Source organism: Paramisgurnus dabryanus, chromosome 24 (genome assembly GCF_030506205.2).
Source record: "Paramisgurnus dabryanus chromosome 24, PD_genome_1.1, whole genome shotgun sequence".
NCBI lineage: Eukaryota > Metazoa > Chordata > Actinopteri > Cypriniformes > Cobitidae > Paramisgurnus > Paramisgurnus dabryanus.
The window spans coordinates 22,893,321-22,916,106 of record NC_133360.1 but is presented as its reverse complement, the minus strand read 5'-3'; the positions used below and the strand labels follow the sequence as shown (position 1 = coordinate 22,916,106).

Below are 22,786 nucleotides of genomic sequence, written 5' to 3'. Positions count from 1 at the left end.
GTAATGCGCTTTTCCGCATTATTGTACTTTTTATATTATCATGTTTTCCTTTACATGGTATGAAACTCGATATAAAGTGTGCAATGATGTTGAATAAATTTCTATAATGTGTTATATTTTGTAGTAAGTAAATAAAATCATGTTGTAAGTGTAAATATTCAATTCGAGGAGTTTCTGAGGTGTTTGTCATCGGCAAAAGGGGCAGTTTCTCTGTTGCTGATTAAAACCCGTTGGCTATATGGGATTTTTTAAAATTAACATTTGTTCTACTTATTATTTTATTTATTTGCCTACATTTACTCAAATAATATCAATGTAAAAATAGTAAGTAAATCATAGTTCAAGTTAGGCGTAAAACGTACATTTTTTTAAGTTGTTGTTAAATACAAATAATATTAATTTGAAGAAAGCAATTATTACAGGTTTAAAAACTTAAATATATAATTCTGAAATTATCAAATATATTGATTAAAATAATCTGTAAATTAAATACTTATATTATTAAGGCGTATACATCAAATAAAATATGTACATTTTAAACAAAATATCTATTTCTAGTCATTAATTTTGGTTTGTCTAACTAAAAAAAACACATAACTGACATTAAAAGATTTTATTAAGTTACTTTAATCATTTATTTTAGATAGCCTACATTTACAAAGCCACTGAATCATTTTTTACAGTGTATACATTGTGATCTTACGGTATTATTAAATGCATATAAATAAAATATGTAAAACTAAATAAAAGAGATGTCATACACGGACTCCATGAAAGCATACGTTTTCTTGTTCGGTCCACGTGGGTTAAACGGTCACATAGCCTATTCTCCATAAAAATCCGACTAAAATGCGGATCACTTGATTCATTTTTTCTGTGCAATTAGAAGAGACGTGATGTATAACTGAGTCTTATAACAAACCTCTATTCGCGTAGACCTTGAAGAGACCGAGAGCATTTGCGCAATATCATTAACTAGTTTATCTAATTGTAGGCTACATTTAGTTCATTTTTGCATCTGAACGTTTTTAATAGCTTGGACATGGTTGTAATGCGCTTTTCTGCATTACTGTACTTTTTATATTATCATGTTTTCCTTTACATGGTATGAAACTCGATATAAAGTGTGCAATGGTGTTGAATAAATTTGTATAATGAGTTATATTTTTGTAGTAAGTAAATTAAATCATATTGTGAGTGTAATAATTCATAAATTCGAGGAGTTTCTGAGGTGTTTTTCATCGGCAAAAGGCGCAGTTTCTCTGTTGCTGATTAAAACCTGTTGGCTATATGGGATTTTTTTAAATTAACATTTGTTCTACTTATTATTAATTTATTTTTTTGCCTACATTTACTCAAATAATATCAATGTAAAAATAGTAAGTACATCATAGTTCAAGTTAGGCGTAAAACGTACATTTTTTTAAGTTGATGTTAAATGCAAATAATATTAATTTGAAGAAAGCAATTATTACAGTTTCAAAAACTTAAATATATAATTCTGACCTTATCAAATATATTGATTAAAATAATCTGTAAATTAAATACTTATATTATTAAGGCGTATACATCAAATAAAATATGTAAATATGTACGACTTAAATGCGCATCATTTGATTCATTTTTTCTGTGCAATTAGAAGAGACGTGATGTATAACGGAGTCTTATAACAAACCTCTAATTCGCGTAGACCTTGAAGAGACCGAGAGCATTTGCGCAATATCATTAACTAATTTATCTAATTTTACATTTTTTGTGATTTGTGAATTCATGTTCTGCTTGCCCCAATTCCAAATATTCTGTTGTATTATTATTCCCATTTTTGGTTAAACCGAGTATAACTCCCAAGCTGAACACCTACAAAACTAACGGTTTTGTCCAGTCTTAACAGTGTATGATATTCAGCTCGTCTTAATTTAATTATTTTATTCCGCCGAATGGAAAAAAATCCATAGGCTATCTGAATGAATGGGATTCAGGAATTAAGTACAATAGTCTATACCCAGCAAGCAATAGCCGTCATTTCAACGTCTCGTTTCAGTATAGACCCGATATAGCCGGGCTGTGCCTAGCCCACTTCTAGCCCAATTAAACTTTAATTTGGTTACATGTGGTTTTTGACAAAATAATTTGTGAGATGGATGCTATTTTATCATGTAAGCAAAGTTAACAGCGATTACAAGGTATTTCTTTTCATTTCTTTAAAGTGTTTTATGCATCGTCTGTACGTAGTCATAATTTAGCTCATAAATAGACCGACTACGAATAAACCACGTTTAGCCCAGAAATAACCATGAATTTAATTACATGTTGTTTTGCCAAAATTATTTGTGAGATGTATGATATTTAATAATGTAAACAAAGTTCAAAGCAATTAAGGTATTTTGTTTCATTTCTTTAAAGTGTTTTATGCACCGTCTGTACTTAGCCACTATTTAGCTTACAAATAGACCGACTACGAATAACCCACGTTTAGCCCAGAAATAACCATTAATTTAATTACATGTTGTTTTGCCAAAATGATTTGTGAGATGTATGATATTTAATCATGTAAACAAAGTTCAAAGCGATTAAGGTATTTTGTTTCATTTCTTTAAAGTGTTTTATACACCGTCTGTACTAGCCACTATTTAGCTTACAAATAGACCGACTACGAATAACCCACGTTTAGCCCAGAAATAACCATTAATTTAATTACATGTGGTTTTTGCCAAAATAACTTGTGAGATGTATGGTATGTCATTGTAAGCAAAGTTAACAGCGATTACAAGGTTTGTTTAATTTCTTTAAAGTGTTTTATGCACCGTCGTACATATAGCCACTATTTAGCTCATAAATAGACCGACTACGAACAAACCATGTTTAGCCCAAAATAACCTTGAATTTAATAAAATTTTGTTTTTGCCAAAATAACTTGCAAGAATTATGATATTTTATCAGGCATGCAAAGAAAACGTGACTTTATGAATGAAAACGTTATTATTCGCTTTGCGTCAAACCCTGTTGCTGAAGGAGACGGACCGGAGCTCCGGCAAGGTGTGTTGTGGACCCGAGGAGGCGGAGCTGCGCTCCGGCCCGCTCCGGCCCAATTTAACCTATTTCTTCCACTAACTGAGGTATCCTTCCTCCTTTGCTGTCTGCCTGGTATGATTTTATTGGTCATCTAGGAATAATTTTCACTTTATCTTACTTAATGGGGCGCAGCGCAAACCCGTTGGCCTGTGACATCCCACTACCGCGAGATCTATTCAAAAGCATACTGTAGGCCTACTGTCTCGCGGTGCTAAGACGTCACATGCCGTCCGATCGGGCTGCGTGGCGCCGCAAGTCGTCAAACGAGCGCTGAGCATTGAGTCAAATAAGACACCCCTGATAGCAATAGGCTCCGGAACGGATCTGCAACGGATCTGCTCCGAAGCCGACAGCTCCGGTCTGGATCCGTTGCGGATCCGTCCCGGAGCTTATTGCTATCAGGGACGCGTCAGAAAATTACCGAGGTCCGGGCGGCCATGCCCTTTTTTGCCTCAAAATGCAGAAAAATAATGTTTTTAGTAAGGCATGTTTGTTAAAACTAGTTATATTTCCTATTTAAACTAAGTCCTGGCTTAAGCTTATAAAGACCCCGCAAAAACCCTGCTACAGCTCCTGAGGGGGTGCTCTCACTATTCACATGTAAATAAAATGGTTAGAAACCGGTTTTTCTGGTTCTCATTGCAGGACTGTGCGGGGGGGAGGGCATTCCGTTTCCATGTGGAGACATTTAACAAACACATTTGATATACACCAAGTTCCAGATTACAACACCAAAAACACATCACGTTTGATAGCAGTGCATGTAGGCCCTACTTATTTGAGTATATTGATAGAGTAAGTATTATGTTGGACACTATTTTGGATATCAAATTGTCCTTTTCTCCAGACAAATAAAACACTGATGTGCATGTCTATAGATCTTATCTAAAGAGTCATTGCTATTGTGACTGGATTACAGTCAAATCATACTAATAAGGCCCGCACTTCAGGCTTTCAACCAAATGAAAAGGACAAGCAGAGACAAAGTCACAGATAACAAATTTATTAATCAATTAAATTACTAAAACCACATTGAGCGAGACAGTAAAATTTAAAAGACCCTTTTGACCAATGGAAACAGGTCAACAAAATAGGCTTTGTTGTGGTTGGCTTACATGGGCCGTCCACCATACACTGACCAACACAAACAAATTCAAAAATTACAAGAAAAGGAAAAGGAAAAAAGAATAAACTAATCAAGTTAGTTTATTTTCTCTGATTGCAATAAACAATTTACTGCTCAAATAATAAACACACACTTCAAACCAAATAAAGAACACAAGTATGTAAATCCACCCAACACAAACCAAATAAGGTCAAAAATAAGACAAATTAAATAAGAAAACACAATCCCCACAATAACTACACTACATTCTTGAGCAGTTTTAATGTAAAGCAAATCAAAGAAATAATACCACTCGAATAACAAAACCAAAATACTAAATCAATTCAAAACAACAAAGCCTAATAAAACTATTATACTTATACTAATAATGAAGAAAAATAAAGCAACCAAAGACAAAATTTCAATACAACTCACACACACCACACACATACAACCAACAAATACACACAAACCAAAAGATTATAACACAATCAATCTGCTCCGTAAATGAGCAGCATTAATACAAAAAAAACAGGAAATATCACAAACCCCAAAATCCAAAATAACCAAAATAAATCAATAAATAGACAGGTCTAAATAATAATACCAGATAATGTCAGTAAAAGAAAAACACAATTTTACGTTAACTTCATTGTTCACACAGAACAAATACAATGAGCAAATAAAAAGTCAAAGCCAACAAGTCTCAAGTCGAGTCCAAAGTCCTATCATTTTAGTTTCGAGTCATGTCAAGTCCTCTTACAACAGAAATAAAATGCATGCTGTGGACAGGTGGAGGGAGGCCCCTATACTGCATTGCATTTTCAAAAGATCAAATTGGCCATGATGCCACCATGGCTGAAAACTCGCTCCACTGTAGCACTAGAAGCAGGCACTGCCAAGGCTACTTGAAAGAGTGAAGGAAGAGTGCCCAAAACAAAATGGCATTCTGTCCTTCTGCCATGTCAATGTAGTGACTTAGCTGCAGTGGTATAGATCTCTTGGTGATGTCAAAGTACCGCGAGAGCGATTCCAGTTATCACGTGGATAAATCCGCTTTGAATCGCTCTCGCGGTACTTTGCTGTCACTCGCCTGTGGGTTTTGTAGCGCCACACCACTCTGCTCCCCCGTCACTTTCGCGCCGCTATAGTGATTTCATATGCCGATCGGATCGCGCAGTTCGGCAGAAAGTCAAACACACCAAATATATAGCCTAATATGTATATGCATTTCAACCCGCTAAAGTAGCAAGTGTAGCATGCTAATGGTCAGTGCTTCACTATTACTAAAAGTTTGAAATGTCACAAAACCATGCTGTTACGCATCCTCACGCTATTTTTAGCGGGTATACGGAAATCCTTTACAATTCCTAGTAGACTACACCACTGCTGAGCTGTACTGGTACGGTCCCAACATCCAAACCAACGTGGGACTGCAGTGATTGGATGTCGTGCAGGCAGCGCGCGTGCTCGCTGCATGCAGGTGGTGCACATTTTTTTCATAGATGCAGACACACTGAGACCGGCGCGGCCGTGTGCATTTTTTGTGTAATGGGTAGGTTGCTTCACTGCTGATTCTTGCCATACCTCCGTTCAGTGGTGTAGTCTAGATTTTTGTAGTGAGTATACTGTGATTTTTCCCTCTCACCCTTATGCTCACTCGTCCTAGCCCATAAGCACCACCACACTCACAGATGCATACAGTATAGATATTCATGTAACTAAGAGCATTCTGAAAGTGTACTCATAAACACATAAACTGAATGTGTTATCAACATGTCAGTTTATTATAAGAAAAAAAAGACTTTAACAGCCAATGGGTTACAGCTGGGGAAACTGGACTGATTTTTAGACTGGTTTAGTGTTAATCAACATCTAACCCAGGGCCAAAAGTTACTCAACTGTTAATTAAAATTAAATAAACTGTTTACAATCTTCAATCCGTGGCAAACACTTGGATTGAAGGAGAAAAATATCCACTCTTTCAATAGCTATTATCTGACAACTATTGATAACATTACCATGTTTAATTTAATGGTGTAAATGTTTTTAATTACCATAATACACATTTAAGATGACCATGAAGTTACTCTCATTTGCATAGTCATTGATATAAAAGCTTTTTTTGCATATAATATAAGCATTGTTTAAAAATGAAAATAGGCTTTTACTTAATTATTATTACAAGACCATAATGTAGCATATTAGACACCCAAACCAAAGTGAAGAAAATGATCTTTAATTTGCAAGTCTGAACTGAACATCAACGCAGACATGAATTTCCTCACAGAAGTTTAAGATCATATACATCTTGAACGTAGATATATAAATTAACACAGAGAAGGAAAGTTTAACACTGTGAAGCACAAGCAAACATACTGAAAGCTAAAACCATCAGGATATAATTACGGGCTTATTTTATTGTATTTGGAGCCTTACCTCCAGATAAAGTAATAAACTGGACTGATTATTTAAATGTTGTTTACTCACATGTGCGTTGTAAACTCTATGGATTTTATGTTGTGCACTGCTCCACTCGTCGTTCTCTTCTCCACATGGACTGTTTGTTTACAGTGTCGAGTGAGCAGCTACACTGCAGGTTCGACTTCATTTGGCGCTAAGCAGACCTCATGGTGATGTCAAAGTACCGCGAGAGCGATTCAAAGCAGATTTCTCCATGTGATAACTGGAGTCTCTCTCGCGGTACTTTGCTGTCACTCACTTGTGGCGCAACACCAGTCTGCTCCCCAGTCACTTTCGCGTCACTATAGTAATTTGATTTCATAGAAATTCATACGCCGATCGGATCGCGCAGTTCGGCAGGAAGTATATTGCCTAATATGTATTTCAACCCGCTAAGGTAGCAAGTGTGGCATTTAATGGTCAGTGCTTCACATCTATATTATGACTAAAAGTTTAAAAATGTCACAAAACCATGCTGTTACGCATCCTCGCGCTATTTTTAGTAGGTATACGGAAATCCTTGACAATTTCTAGTGGGTATACGGCGTATACCTGCGTATCACGTAGACTACACCACTAGAATACACTTTCCGTTTTCAGCATGTTTATTAACAACATTCCACGCCACCCTTTAATTCTTGAAGATATGTTTTTAACTGTATAATGATTAGATTCCCTGTGTTGCACTGGACTTCTGCTAAGCTTGAACTTGAAAACGCGATGCATCACGTGCGCGGTACAACGCTTCATCCACCCGTAGCGCGCGTGCACGGAGTTTAAATGTTCATATTTTGGCTTGAACATTTTATTGCATTCAGTCTTAAAGCCTAATAAACAGTACCTGTTGAAGTCATTAAAGTTAAATAAATAACAAAAGAAGAGAAAGTGTGCAGCAACTAGTGTGCCCAGGATGGTAAAATAATTATTACAATGTATTCCTAATGACCAATACAAGTCTTCTGCATACTGACATGGTTTGAAATCTTTAGGTATTTGATTCTTTGGTTTTCTGATGTATTAAAATTCATATATGTAGAGCAGGGAAATAAGAAGCTTTTTTTCCTGGGGTGCATGCCCTGGAAAATACTTATATGGACCTCGGTATTTATAAAATCATGCAATGCGGCGTGTTTGTCTTTACAGTTATGAAATTTATTATTTTAAACACACATTTCACAAAGTATATATTGTAAGTGTAAATATTCATAAACTCAACACTTCGGAGGCGTTTTTCTAAAGAATAATGTTTAAACTTTATTGGTGGTGGTTGAGAATAATTCCTCTTTCCATGTGTAACGCATTTTAGCGCAATATAAATGTATCATATTGTTATTCTTAATATATAAGAATACTAATATATTTTTTAAAACATTTATAACAGAAAGGTGTATAAAACAGCTTTAATTAACAATATCTGAATTGGCTCTTTGCACAATTCTAATTTTCTCATGTCATAATTTATAATTATTAATTAGATTTAATATAAATAAGTTTTGAAAAGTGTTGAATGCGAACGTGTAAGATATCTGGAAGGCGATGCGGCGTGTTTGTCTCTACAGCCACATGTTATAAAATTGATTATTTTACACACACATTTCACAAAGTACATATTGTAAAAATTCATAAACTCAACATTTCGGAGGTGTTTTTCGTCCGCAAAAGGCACAGTTTCTCTGTTCGCGTCAATTATTTTGGTTTGACCAACTAAAAAAACACATAAGTGACATTAAGACATTTTATTAAGTTACTTTAATAAATTATTTTAGTGATATTCTATTTTACAATAATATTTTTTACAATTATGAATTAGGTAGAAACACTGACTGCATATGCGCAAGAAAGGTAGCCTATTATTAAAGATTTTATAAATATAAATATGTAAAAACGAAATAAAAAAGATATCATATGCCAACTGTACACCCCGCATGGGTTTAAACGCCTTTTTTTCTAAAGAATAATTTGTAAACTTTATTGGTGGTGGTTGAGAAGAATTCCTCTTTCCATATGTGAAGCATTTTAGCGCAGTATAAATGTATCATATTGTTATTCTTAAAATATATTTTTTACAACATTTTTAACTTTAAAACATGTCTTTTTTTATACCACATTAATCTGTTTAAAATATTGATACTTTTAGAAAAACTGACAATTATAAATATTATGAACAAACAATGAAACGGTGTCAAAATTCGACAACACAAATAATTAAGATATTCATTGTAAATAGAGTCGCGTTTATTAGGCTCACACTAAATTCTCTGTTGCACTTCCTATAAGTTCGCATTGCACGTATCTTAATAATTGTATGCGCTGTTATGCTGGCAAGAATGGGTTGACATATCACTTTGCTGTTTTAATACAGTAGCAATGTAAAATATTCAGCAATGCCCTTATTAACTTCTGGAAACAACGCAATGCAATGTTTTCATGCGCCACCTGGTGGATATTCTGTGAAGCGAAACACATTAAGGGAAAATGGAAAGTAGCCCCCCCGAAAGCACTTGCAGAATGCTGCGAGACTCTGCGAGACGAATTGGCGAATGCCGCGGGAGAAAACGCGCATTTTTAAAGGCCACATCTGTATGGCTGCGTCCGAAACCGCATACTGTATAGTAGGTACTGAATTAGATGAAGTACCTACTTACTTGCCGTTAAAACAGTAGGTACTGTATAGTATGAATCCTGGTAGTATGAATGAGATTCAGACGTACTACATCCGCCATGTTGCTACATCACGTGACATACGTCGTCATCACGTCATGTCATTTCAGCGCGAAAACAGCCGCGTGCCTCTTCTTCTTCGTTGGATAACTACTCGTCCGGGGCATCATGGGATAGTGAAGCGTCCATCGTATGCACACTGCAAAATCTAACCGGAAGTAGTAGGTCATCCGGGTACTTTTCGCATACTGTTTTTCGAATACTATGCATTCGGACATACTACTCGCCTCGCCTACTGCTTTTCGCGTACTATATAGTATGTAGTAGGCGGTTTCGGACGCAGCATATCTTTAAGATAATGTTATCATTATCTTATATGGGGCCCAGCTGGGCAACATACGGACCCATTTTGCCCTCACTTAATGTAGCCCACGTTATTTTCCAGGGCCCAGTATGGGTTTTTAACGGGTACTGGACTGGTCCCTCATTATGTAATAATGATACTTTTATTTCTTAATTGTAATTTACCTTATAAAGATAGATAGATAGATAGATAGATAGATAGATAGATAGATAGATAGATAGATAGATAGATAGATAGATAGATAGATAGATATCTGCAACTATACAAACTTAGTTACCTAGCTGGGGACTATTGTTGGGAGCTGCGGAATATCATTGCGCCTGCTGCACCCATGGCACGACAGCAAAGATTGTTACTCCAGAATGAGATTATAGTCCTAGCCATATCTGCCAAGAAAATGGCAACTTTTCATTTTCAGTTGATATTACTACAGAAGAATCAAGTTTTAAATAGGAAAAATATAGAAATATTGAAATATTGAAATGCGCAATGCTAATGGCTAATTACGTTGTACAATGACAAATAAAGCTTTACCATTACCATTAATGGTCTAATCAGATTCAATGAATTATGCTAAGCTATGCTAAATGTGGTACCACCAGACCCGGAGATCAGCTGAATGGATTCCTAAACTGTAAAAATCAAATGTTTAACTCTAGGGGAGCTGGAAAATTAGCTATTTTTTTAAAAAGTGGAGTGTCCCTTTAAATGTTGGATGTTCAAATATGGCAGTTTTTTGGCTGATGAAGTCATAACATATAAGAGAAATAACAAATTCAGGCGAGATCAAAATGAATTGTATTCTTTATTTTGATTTGCACTGTTTATTTGGTGGCTGTGCAGCTTTAGCATTTTTTTTTCTTTTTCTCATTCACACTCAGGCAAAGTCATCTTGCCATATCGACACTGTTGTCTAAATTCAACACTGCTTCTTTTTTGAGATTTTCCGCTCTTACACACAAAGGTGAGGTGATCCTCATGTGGACAGTACATTCTTTCTATTCCACTTTTTTTCAGTTGTATGTTCCTTTTATCCATTTCCGGCTGAGACGCGTAACACGGTTCTGAAACAAAACCCAACATAATGTGAGGAAACATTTGCATTTATCCAAAAGTGATTTTACACTACATTCATGCTTTATATTACGTAATTGTTTGAGTATGTGTACGTATCTGTGAATCAAACCAGTGACCTTTGTGTTGCTAACAAGTAGCCAAGTAACTTGTTATCTAAATGAATGAATTTCAGTAGTAATGACATGACTATATTCTTCACCCCAAACCCAGTACTATTGAGAGCAAAACTCCTTTCTTTCAAATGTAGTTGATCAATAGCAAGAAATTAAAAGGGCGATCGGCACAGCCGGGCAGTCACAGTGTACTACCAGCTTAGTCACTGGGAGGCAGTTTAAAAAAGCCAATTTTACAAAACACAAAACAAAATTAGTTTTGGTTGATTTACTGCAAGTTTATGTTGCATGATATAAGGTATTATATATATCATTCGCTATGATTAGGGCTGCACGATATTGAGGGGAAATGCAATACTTGCTAGATGCTACGGTATATGCAGCTCAGTCACACGAAATTACGCACCTATAATCACGTATAGTTTGGATTCTTTTTCGTGATACTGTCACAAATTTTTTGCGTTTTTTCGTGATCGTATCACAAATTTCTGTTTGTGTCATTGTCACGTATTGGTTACTCAACTTGTCCTATTTTCTTACTATTTTCGCTTCGGTTTAGGATTAGATTTACATAAAATGACATCCTTACCCAAACCCAACTCTAACCCTAACGCCAGGCAACAATGTTTTAAAATCTAGAAAATATAAAAAAAAAAAATCAGAAAAAATAGTATAAACCAATACTTAAAGTGACATCCTAACGCAAACACCATATCTAACCCTAAACCGAAGCGAAAATGGTTTGAAAATAGGAAAAAGCAGTTAAGTAACCAATACGTGACAATGACACATAAACAGAAATTTGTGATACAATCACGAAAAACCTCGGAAATTCGTGACAGTATCACGAATAAGAATCAAAAAATTCTATATATAATGTGACTATATATAATTTTGTGAGGCTGAGTAGCAGCAGCATGCAACACAATCACAAGGCAATTCATAGTATAGTCACAATCAATATAAAAAAAATAAATCTAATATTTTGTGACTAGGCTATACCATGAAATGCCTTGAGGTAGGGTTTATATACGATTTGCAATACAACAATGCTTGTAGTTTGTAAAATCAATTTAAACAAAAATAAAATATATTTAAACTAATATGAAGGAACTCATACTGTATCTGCATTATTTTATGCATTGTACTGCTGCCATGTGATTGGCTGACAATCAGGCATAGCATGATGTGTCAGTACTTACCTATACATGTAAAATTCCCTTTCCATTTGCCTTCTACACAGGTCAAGTGGGGATCACCCTCCATTTTGTATGTAGCAAGACAGGTGTATTTAACTGTCTCCGCTGACTTGTATTCAGTTTTTCTTTGATCCAGCATGTCTAATGTATCTGCGTTCTTATGGTTCAAATTTGGTGGTGGGTCACAATCATTTCTTACTGAAAAAAAATTACATCTCATTGTCATTTTGGGTTACCAAAAGCAATTACATCACTTTCAGACTTCACAAACGTTTTATTAATGTGCTGTTAATACAGAAATGAAACAATTTCTGGTTATTGTAAATCTGAGCATTTTGAAAGAATAAACATATGCAGAAATACTAAAAAACACCCTGTGTTGCCTTACCTATGCATTTAGGAAATGGGCTGCTCCATTCTCCATCTTCCAGGCAGGTGATGTCATTTTCTCCTTGTAAAATCAGTCCATGAACGCATGAAACTTTTAAGTTGTCTTGAGGTTTGTATGTAACAACCCCCTGATCAGGGCCTCCCTCTACGATCATGTTTGTGAGGTTTGCAACACATGTTGGCTCTAATAAGCAAAAACAATTTGGTCATTGTAGTGTTTCTCATGTGAGCAATTGGCCAGCTTTTTGTCCAATCTGAAAGTTTTAGTTTGTGGCCTTACCTTCACATTTAGGAAAGGGGCTGCTCCATTCTCCATCTGCCTGACAGGTGAGTACTTTCGGGCCTTTTATAATCAGACCAGGTACAAGGCATGACAGTTTTATCCGGTGTCCAGGCTTGATCAGACCCTTTTGATTAAGATTTCGCTCCACTTTCATGTCTTCAGTGTTGTTTAGTAGACATGCCATCTCTTAAGAAAACAAAGTTCATGTGATTAAATTTAACAAATTAAATTTAACAAATGTCTTAAACTGATTCAAACTGTTTGAATTGAATTGTGATGCAATATAATTTAGCAAATAAATGCTAAATTAGATTAAAAACACATGATACAAAATGCAGTCTCACAAAATTTTGTTATATAGTCACGTAATTTTTTGATTCTTTTTTCGTGATATTATCACGAATTTCCGTGTTTTTTCGTGATTGTATAATGAATTCCTGTTTTCGTGTGATTATCACGTATTGGTTACTCAACTGTTCCTATTTTCTTACCATCTTTTACATAAACCCTTCGATGCGCGTGTTACGAACGCACAAACACACACACATGTTTCTTTTATCACATTTGATGAGTGTGCATCATGAATTTGCGTGAATCGTGTCCCTCTGAAGAGAAATCCCGGGCGCAACTGATAGTGACACATAGTACTATAGTGTTTTACTCACACAAACACGCGTGTCTTTTATCATAAACCCCTTTCAAAACGTGTGCAGCATGAATTTGCGTCCCTCGGAAGAGAAAACACCGGCCGCCACAGTGACACATAGTACTGAAGTGTTTTACTCACATAAGCTGCGCCATTATATCCGGATCCGATATTGATAGAGGAGCATTGTTTTTTAATCGCAGTCTCTCTTCAAATCCAGCGTTCTTCTGAACATCCAAACATGTAGCAACTGTTATGATTCCTTCGTTTAATAGGAATGATGTCTCTCAACAAAAACAATGGCCCGAATACGGTACGGTTGACGTTTAGCCATCCTTGCTGTAACTTGTTATGAAAACTAACTCAACTACACGTAATATGTGGGCGCGGTCTCAAGTTGAAGAGCTCATGAATAGTAATGAGCTCGATCAGTTCCACGTCACACTGATAAGCTTTTCAAACTGACCTGATTTCTCCGCTTATTTCTTTTCAGTGGCTAGAGCTGACAGAGGAGGTGGAAGTTAATTTTCACATTCACGACACAACACAAACACATATGGACCTAACACATATCAAAAAATACAAGTAAAAACGGTTTTATGTGGAAGGGCCTCTTTAAAGATGCTACTAGAAACATTGCAAATGTTGAAAGGCAGAATGTAACATGAAGAAACTGAACCACACATTTTTTTCAAAAACCATAGTTAAACCAAGGTTAGTATAGTAAAACCATGGTTACTACACTTTTACCACAATTAAACCATGGTTAATTTTCGTAAGGGCAAGATTCTTTTTGCACGTCGTCCTTCATCTAATTTATCTTTCATGCACTTAGATGACATGTGCGCAAAGTCGACTTGGTGTTTAGCGGGTTCTGATAAAAAAGCCGTATTTCTCTTAAATGGTTCGAGGCCGGGATTAAGCACATCTGAGGTGAAGGTATTTTATTAACATATAATACATGCCTAAAGCATTCGGTCAGTATCATTATCTTATTTTTGACCGAGGTGCCATTTTGCATCTGAGCTTAATGTAAAATTACCAAAAAAATAGGACATTTTTGTATTACAAAAAGAATTCTGTAATTTATTGTGCCCGTTATTTTACCGTATTTTTCTTTACGGCTCTTTTTACAGTGTACATTTACAAACCTTTTATAGACCAAGACATAAACAACCATGGTCCAGAAGAACTTTCTGTTTCGGTTTAAAAACAATTTTATTTAATATTTAAATATGTTATATGTATAAATTCTTAAAAATGTTTGTTTAATATTTTGATTCAGTTCTAAATGTTCTGTTGGTTGTAGCTTGTATATATTTGTGTAGTGTTAAAAACTGAAACAGGAACTGCTTCTGAACCAGTGTTATTAACATTTTGTGAACGTGTTTACATTTTGTTCACATATGATCTATAGAAATACATCCTTTAATCACAACACATAGGTACATTATCACAGTAATAATGTTTTGTATTTAATTTGACCTTACCTTCACATTTAGGTATTGGGTGGTTCCAATTTCCATTTGACTGGCAGATAATTTCTTTATGTCCCCTTAAAATGTCCCCTTGTTCACATGAAAATTGCAGTCTGTGTCCATGTCTCATTAAATCTCCGTAATCAAGGAGACCTTCCACTTTAATACGGCTGGCTGAGGGCAGGTCTAGTGCACAGGTTACCTCTAAAGAAACAAAAGTCATTTGTTATAGGAGTTCAAACCTTGTCAACAAGTCGGGCCAAGCAAAACATACACTACCTTTCTAATGTTTAGGGTCACAAAAGGAAAACTTAAAAAACAAACATATTAGTTTCTTTTATTACAAATAAAAAATGATGTAGGGGTAATTTTTTTCTCATAACACAGTTTTTTTGTCCCGCTGCTAATACTGTTGCAATATGTTGAAGATTTATATTTTTCTAATTTGATTTAATTTAATTTTCATAGTGTTCATACTGTTGAAAAAAGTTTGTCCAAACAATTCCAGTTTGTACTGTCAAATTGCTTTTGAAACATTTGATGAAAGTGAAATTTTAAATGAAGATGTAATTTCATTATTTTTTGCAAAGATAAACAACAAAATATGTTTGCAGTTACATATTAAAGGCTGGGTGCATGATTTTAGAAAAACACTTTGAAAAAGGGAGTCTGTCCGAGTACCAAAACACACTTGTAGCCAATCAGCATTAAGGGGCGTGTCTACTAACCGACATTATTGCCTGGGATGGGTATAGGTAGCCTGGCTCCGCCCTCCTACGTGCTTCTGCTTAATTTTCATTTCGCTTCAGTACTACGTCTGGGACTGCTGTGTATAGTTTCGTTTTCTCCTGCAAAAATCTGCAGGTCCAATCAGCGAACAGAGGGGGGTGGCTAAGAACGATGACGTTGAGGTCGTGCGCCAGACTGAGTTGTAGTTCAGTAATGGCTGCGGGAAAAGATGCGAGCAATGCTATTATAGGTCCATTGTGGCAACGCTGCCGAATATCCAAAATTTACAGCCGGAGCAAGAACAAGCTTTGCTAAGTTTTGTTGGTGGCCATGACGTTATGGCCCTCCTCCCCACGGGGTTCGGGCAAAGTTAGATTTTCCAGCTCGCTCCGTTAGTGGTGAAGGAGATGCCTAACGCTAGCAGTGCTAAGCCTATGTGCATGACATACGTCATGACCAAACATTAGCGATTGGTTATGGCAGATTCAGAGTGACTCTGGACAGATCCAATAGTTTTAAACTTCAACAGAGGACCCTCCTTAAAGGAATAGTCTACTCATTTTCAATATTAAAATATGTTATTACCTTAACTAAGAACTGTTGAATCATCCCTCTATCATCTGTGTGTGTGCACGTAAGCGCTGGAGCGCGCTGCGACACTACGATAGCATTTAGCTTAGCCCCATTCATTCAATGCTGCCATTTAGAGATAAAGTTAGAAGTGACCAAACACATCAACGTTTTTCCTATTTAAGACGAGTAGTTATACGAGCAAGTTTGGTGGTACAAAATAAAACGTAGCGCTTTTCTAAGCGGATTTATAAGAGGAACTATATTTTATGGCGTAATAGCACTTTTGGGAGTACTTCGACTCGCCTGAAAAGTCCGCTCCCCTTCTCACTCTCATAATGGGAGAGGGAGGGTGTTACTGCGCCAAGTCGAAGTACTCCCAAAAGTGCTATTACGATTTGATTTTTACATCATTGAAAGAAGGAAGTGCAACACTGAAATTTGTATTTCTCCTGTCTCAGTGCCAATTGAGAAAAATATGCATGACCATTCATAAACATACAAAGACATTCTAACTATACAAAGCTTAATGCAAATGGGTGAAGTGTCCCTTTAAGGGTGAATACTTTGAAGATGCTAAAGTGTAATAAGTTATAAATTATTTTGGAATTTGTGTAACCCCATAGTTTTGATGAGTTTAGTCTTAATTGTGTGAAAAATAATTGCAGAATGAGTAAGTGATGATAAATATGTGAACCCTTAAAGTGTAGCATTATCAAAAATGCTATTTGAAAGAATGAAACAATGTCTAAAATTAAGACATATTTGGTGTTAATATTAGGCTACTGTTATGAACTACATCCATACCTTCACACACGGGTAACGTATTGTCCCATCCGCCGTGCCGACACGTTCTGGTATCAATTCGACTCATCATCTGGAAACTTGAAAACAAAATGTTTTGATGCTAAATTGACTTTTATTATCTTCTGTACAGTCTGTGTTTCGGTACAGTTTGTGTTACATGCTCACCCAGTGTTGCAGGTGTACTTGATGGTTGTTCCCACAACAAAGCTCTTACCATCACCCTGAATTTTGTACTGGCCGTTTGGTATATCTGTAGGCTGCTCACAACGTTTGACTAATAGTGAATAAAAAACAAGAGATTTAGAGTTATAATTCAACCTTTGAAATTCAATGAAATAACATTTTAGTTTCAATTTTATTTCTATAAGGATTTTCTCAATAAGCAAGCAGCTTTACAGTAAATACAAATAAAATTGTCCCGATTACTGATCAAATACATTTTACTAAATAAAAACTGAACTTTAGAATGAAATTTATTGTCACTTTATACTCACGTGTACATTCTACATCACGTATTTTAGTCCATTTGTTTTCAGTGCACACAAAGACGATTTTCCGCAGAGAGACGTAGCCATTGTCGCAGCTGTACTCTACTCTATCCCCGCCTTTGTAGCTGGTTTTAACAAAGGCAGGAGAAACTTGAGCATTGTCTACTTTTGGGGGCTCAGGACAGGCTGTCATACAAATGGAGAGAGACATTTGTCAGATAGTGACAGGTTTATGGTTGCCTTTGTCAGTGCTTAAACAATTCATCTTTAGCAAGAATATCCCTGCCTTAAAATTTCTTTTTGGTAATTGTGTAAATTATTAAAGAAAATTATTATCAGAAAAGTCCTTACCTGTCGTAACATCAATATTGAAGCATATCCATAGGGATAAAATAGCTAGACTTGATCTCATCTTCTCTAAACTGTTAGTGAACTCACACTGGGAGATGAAGAAACACACCAAACAAAGTCTTTAACAAAGTTAATATTTGCCAGTTCTGGGCAGGACCTTGCAATGTTTTGTTGGAACCACATGGAAGGATTTATAAAACATGTTTTATAATAAGTATTTAAGTGTAAACTTATAATAAATAGTTGTGTCTTTCAAACATCAAGAAAATATTAACTACACATTGTATACACAAAGAGTGAACTTAATCATTTAAGTTACCTATAGTATAAAGTAGACTTAACTCTGATTTGCAATTAAAATGTTGTTTTCTAGATATTTCTTATCATTAACACTTAAAAGCTTTTTTTTTAAACTCCTTGGGATTTATAGAGCTTGGTAAAGTCATCAACATAAATAGTGTTCATGTCAGCAAATCGTATCACTGCTAAGCAAATACTGTGTGTAAACATGAAGTGCTCTTTGTATGGGAAGCTCAAACACAAATAAGTTAGAACCAGTGTACTTTTATAGGGCAAAACAAATCAGAAATAACAAAATATGACATGTAGTAATCTAGTGATTGATTATTACTATTATCAACTTTATACCAAATTAGAGAAAAATACAAGAATTAAAAATGTGAGATTTAATTCTGAGTTTTATCATGTCAGTGTACTGTGATGCAATTTGTATAGGTCAAGGGTTTTTAACCCTTATCGAACAGACCCCCACCACATCGACCTTGTTTAAACTGAATAACATTACCTGGGTAAATATTAGCATTTTCATAATTTCTTGCGGTTTTGGGAACAGATACATGTCTCTGAGTTATCATAAGATTGTCAAAATGGTAACACTTTAGGGGTGTTCATAAGACTGACAGGACACCTTCATAATCATTAAGTGTCATTTGTTTAATTATGACATTGTGTAATTATGACATTAACCAATACATCATAACTTGTCATGACAACTTGACATTATGAAGACAACATAACTGACCACTTTTTACCAGTGATACAAATTTAATTTGACATTAAAATGTCATTAAGTGTTAATAGTCTGTCATATAGTTTAATAACTGTGTCATGAATATTTTTCTTGACCTCAACTACAGTGGTACAAATACTGTATAATTTGTCATTAAAATGTCATTAAGTGTTAATAATCTGTCATATAGTTTTATAACTGTGTCATGAATATTTTTCTTGACCTCAACTACAGTGGTAGAAATATAATTTGTCATTAAAATGTCATTAAGTGTTAATAATAATCTGTCATATAGTTTTATAACAGAGTCATGAATATTTTTCTTGACCTCAACTACAGTGGTAGAAATATAATTTGTCATTAAAATGTCATTAAGTGTTAATAATAATCTGTCATATAGTTTTAAAACAGCATCATGAATATTTTTCTTGACCTCAACTACTACAGCTGTACAAATGTAATTTGTCATTAAAATGTCATTAAGTGTTAATACTCTGCCATATAGTTTTATAACAGCGTCAAGAATATTTTTCTTGACCTCAACTACAGTGGTAGAAATATAATTTGTCATTAAAATGTCATTAAAGCAACACCAAAGAGTTTTGGCTCTTTGCTCCCCCTACAGGTTAGAAGCGTAATTGTCCATTACCCACTGTCATAAATACTGAGGCATAGCTGGCTCTGATTGGATTGTAGGTCTGCCGTAAGGCAAGTTTTTGTAGTATTCACTCGGACTACAGGACCACTACCCGACGTTTGGAAACTTCTTTAGTGCGGTTTTGGCCGATAGAGGGCTGCAAAGCGAATGTGAAAGTGCTGTTCACCCTGTTTAGAGTGGATGAATGACTGAAAGCGTTATTTTAAGGTAAAAAAACTCTTTGGTGTTGCTTTAAGTGTTAATAATAATCTGTCATATAGTTTTATAACAGCATCATGAATATTTTTCTTGACCTCAACTACTACAGCTGTACAAATGTAATTTGTCATTAAAATGTCATTAAGTGTTAATACTCTTTCATATAGTTTTATAACAACGTCATGAATATTTTTCTTGACCTCAACTACAGTAGTACAAATATAATTTGTCATTAAAATGTCATTAAGTGTTAATAATCTGTCATATAGTTTTATAACAGCGTCATGAATATTTTTCTTGACCTCAACTACAGTGGTACAAATATAATTTGTCATTAAAATGTCATTAAGTGTTAATAGTCTGTCAAATAGTTTAATAACTGTGTCATGAATATTTTTCTTGACCTCAACTACAGTGGTACAAATATAATTTGTCATTAAAATGTCATTAAGTGTTAATAATCTGTCATATAGTTTTATAACTGTGTCATGAATATTTTTCTTGACCTCAACTACAGTGGTACAAATATAATTTGTCATTAAAATGTCATTAGTGTTAAAAATAATCTGTCATATAGTTTTATAACTGTGTCATGAATATTTTTCTTGACCTCAACTACAGTGGTACAAATATAATTTGTCATTAAAATGTCATTAAGTGTTAATAATACTATGTCATATAGTTTTATAAAAGCATCATGAATATTTTTCTTGACCTCAACTACTACAGCTGTACAAATGTAATTTGTCATTAAAATGTCATTAAGTGTTAATAATACTATGTCATATAGTTTTATAACAGCGTCATGAATATTTTTCTTGACCTCAACTACAGTGGTACAAATACAATTTGTCATTAAAATGTCATTAAGTGTTAATAATCTGTCATATAGTTTTATAACTGTGTCATGAATATTTTTCTTGACCTCAACTACAGTGGTACAAATATAATTTGTCATTAAAATGTCATTAAGTGTTAATAGTCTGTCAAATAGTTTAATAACTGTGTCATGAATATTTTTCTTGACCTCAACTACAGTGGTACAAATATAATTTGTCATTAAAATGTCATTAAGTGTTAATAATCTGTCATATAGTTTTATAACTGTGTCATGAATATTTTTCTTGACCTCAACTACAGTGGTACAAATATAATTTGTCATTAAAATGTCATTAAGTGTTAATAATACTATGTCATATAGTTTTATAAAAGCATCATGAATATTTTTCTTGACCTCAACTACTACAGCTGTACAAATGTAATTTGTCATTAAAATGTCATTAAGTGTTAATAATACTATGTCATATAGTTTTATAACAGCGTCATGAATATTTTTCTTGACCTCAACTACAGTGGTACAAATATAATTTGTCATTAAAATATAATTAAGTGTTAATAGTCTGTCATATTGTTTTATAACAGCGTCATGAATATTTTTCTTGACCTCAACTACGGTGGTAGAAATATAATTTGTCATTAAAATGTCATTAAGTGTTAATAATAATCTGTCATATAGTTTTATAACAGCGTCATGAATATATTCTTGACCTCAACTGTCAGGATATGAGACGGGGAACAAGAGAACCCAAGCGCAGGCGATGTCAGGGAGTGAACAAAGAACATTTATTGACACGACAAGAAAACAAAAGCCCACGAGGGGGCAAAACTCAACATTAAACATGAAATATCAAATACATACACAACTTGATTAACAAGACTAGACTAAACTAAACTGAAGTACAACATGGCAAACAGCAACAAGGCACGAATGAACAATGATCCAGCACTAGACAAGAGACAAGAGGAGCTTAAATAGGGAAACTTAACGAGGGTAACACAGGTGCACTGGATGAACTAATAATGAATAATTAACAGGGAGAACAAGGGGGCGGGGACTAGAGACGAGACACCAGAGGCACATGCCACAATAAACAAGGCATGGCCTCCACATGAAACAAGAGACTGTCAGAACTCTGCCATCACAATAAAACATAAATATAAAACCAAACTCTCGTGGCAGAGTCCTGACAGTAGCCTCCCCCTAAGGAGCGACTACCAGACGCTCCTCAGGGGAACACACAAGACAAAACCAAAACACTAGACAAAACAGACATGAGTCCATGGGCACACAAAACAAAGTCCATGAAACAAAGTCTGTAGTCACAGCTCTGCGGGACAAGTCGACCGCGAGAGCTGTGCGGGACGGGACAACTGCGCAGGCTAGGCGGCTCCGGCCGCGCAAGCTTCTGCGGCTCCGGTCGCGCAGGACGGGCTGGCTTGGGCGGCTCCGGCCGCGCTGAACGCGCTGGCTTGGGTGGCTCCGGCCGCGCTGAACTGTGCAGGCAGGGCGGCTCCAGCTGCGCTGGCTTGGGCGGCTCCGGCTGCGCAGGACGTGCTGACTTGGGCGGCTCCGACTGCGCTGGACACGCTGGCTTGGGAAGCTCCGGCCTCGCTGGACGCGCTGGCCTCGGCGGCTCCATCCGAGCTGAACATGCTGGCTTCGGCGGCTCTGGTCGCGTTGGCATCGGCAGCTCCGGTGGCGCTGAACGCGCTGACATCGGTGGCTCCGGCGGCGTTGAACGCGCTGACATTGGCAGCTCCGGTGGCGCTGAACGCGCTGGCTTCGGTGGCTCCAGTCGCGCTGGACACGCTGGCTTCGGGAACATCGACCGCGCTGAACGCGCTGGCTTCGGGAACATCGACCGCGCTGAACGCGCTGGCTTCGGCAGCTCCAGATGCGATAAACGCGCTGACTTCCCCGACATCGCTGCTGGGTTCAGTTGTGACTGGATCATTCTGTCAGGATATGAGACGGGGAACAAGAGAACCCAAGCGCAGGCGATGTCAGGGAGTGAACAAAGAACATTTATTGACACGACAAGAAAACAAAAGCCCACGAGGGGGCAAAACTCAACATTAAACATGAAATATCAAATACATACACAACTTGATTAACAAGACTAGACTAAACTAAACTGAAGTACAACATGGCAAACAGCAACAAGGCACGAATGAACAATGATCCAGCACTAGACAAGAGACAAGAGGAGCTTAAATAGGGAAACTTAACGAGGGTAACACAGGTGCACTGGATGAACTAATAA

At 35.9% G+C, this 22,786-nt stretch overlaps 1 protein-coding gene across 2 annotated transcripts in view; it reads right to left on the bottom strand.

The window, feature by feature from the left end:
• Positions 1–17,884, bottom strand: part of LOC135740939 (complement factor H) — a 33,130-nt gene extending 15,246 nt beyond the window's left edge. The window contains exons 1-9 of one of the 2 annotated variants that reach the window (XM_073813582.1): positions 17,797–17,884; positions 17,452–17,631; positions 17,123–17,231; positions 16,958–17,034; positions 14,864–15,055; positions 12,725–12,913; positions 12,443–12,628; positions 12,058–12,252; positions 10,452–10,729 (exon numbers count right to left, since the gene is read on the bottom strand). In XM_073813582.1, the coding sequence (XP_073669683.1) occupies positions 10,533–10,729; positions 12,058–12,252; positions 12,443–12,628; positions 12,725–12,913; positions 14,864–15,055; positions 16,958–17,034; positions 17,123–17,231; positions 17,452–17,631; positions 17,797–17,857 (1,386 nt within the window). In that variant the 5' untranslated portion in view covers positions 17,858–17,884 and the 3' untranslated portion in view covers positions 10,452–10,532. Of the gene's footprint in view, positions 1–10,451; positions 10,730–12,057; positions 12,253–12,442; positions 12,629–12,724; positions 12,914–14,863; positions 15,056–16,957; positions 17,035–17,122; positions 17,232–17,451; positions 17,632–17,796 lie in introns of those variants that run through there. The other variant, XM_073813583.1, reaches the window with a different exon arrangement.
• Positions 17,885–22,786: the final 4,902 nt, after the last annotated feature.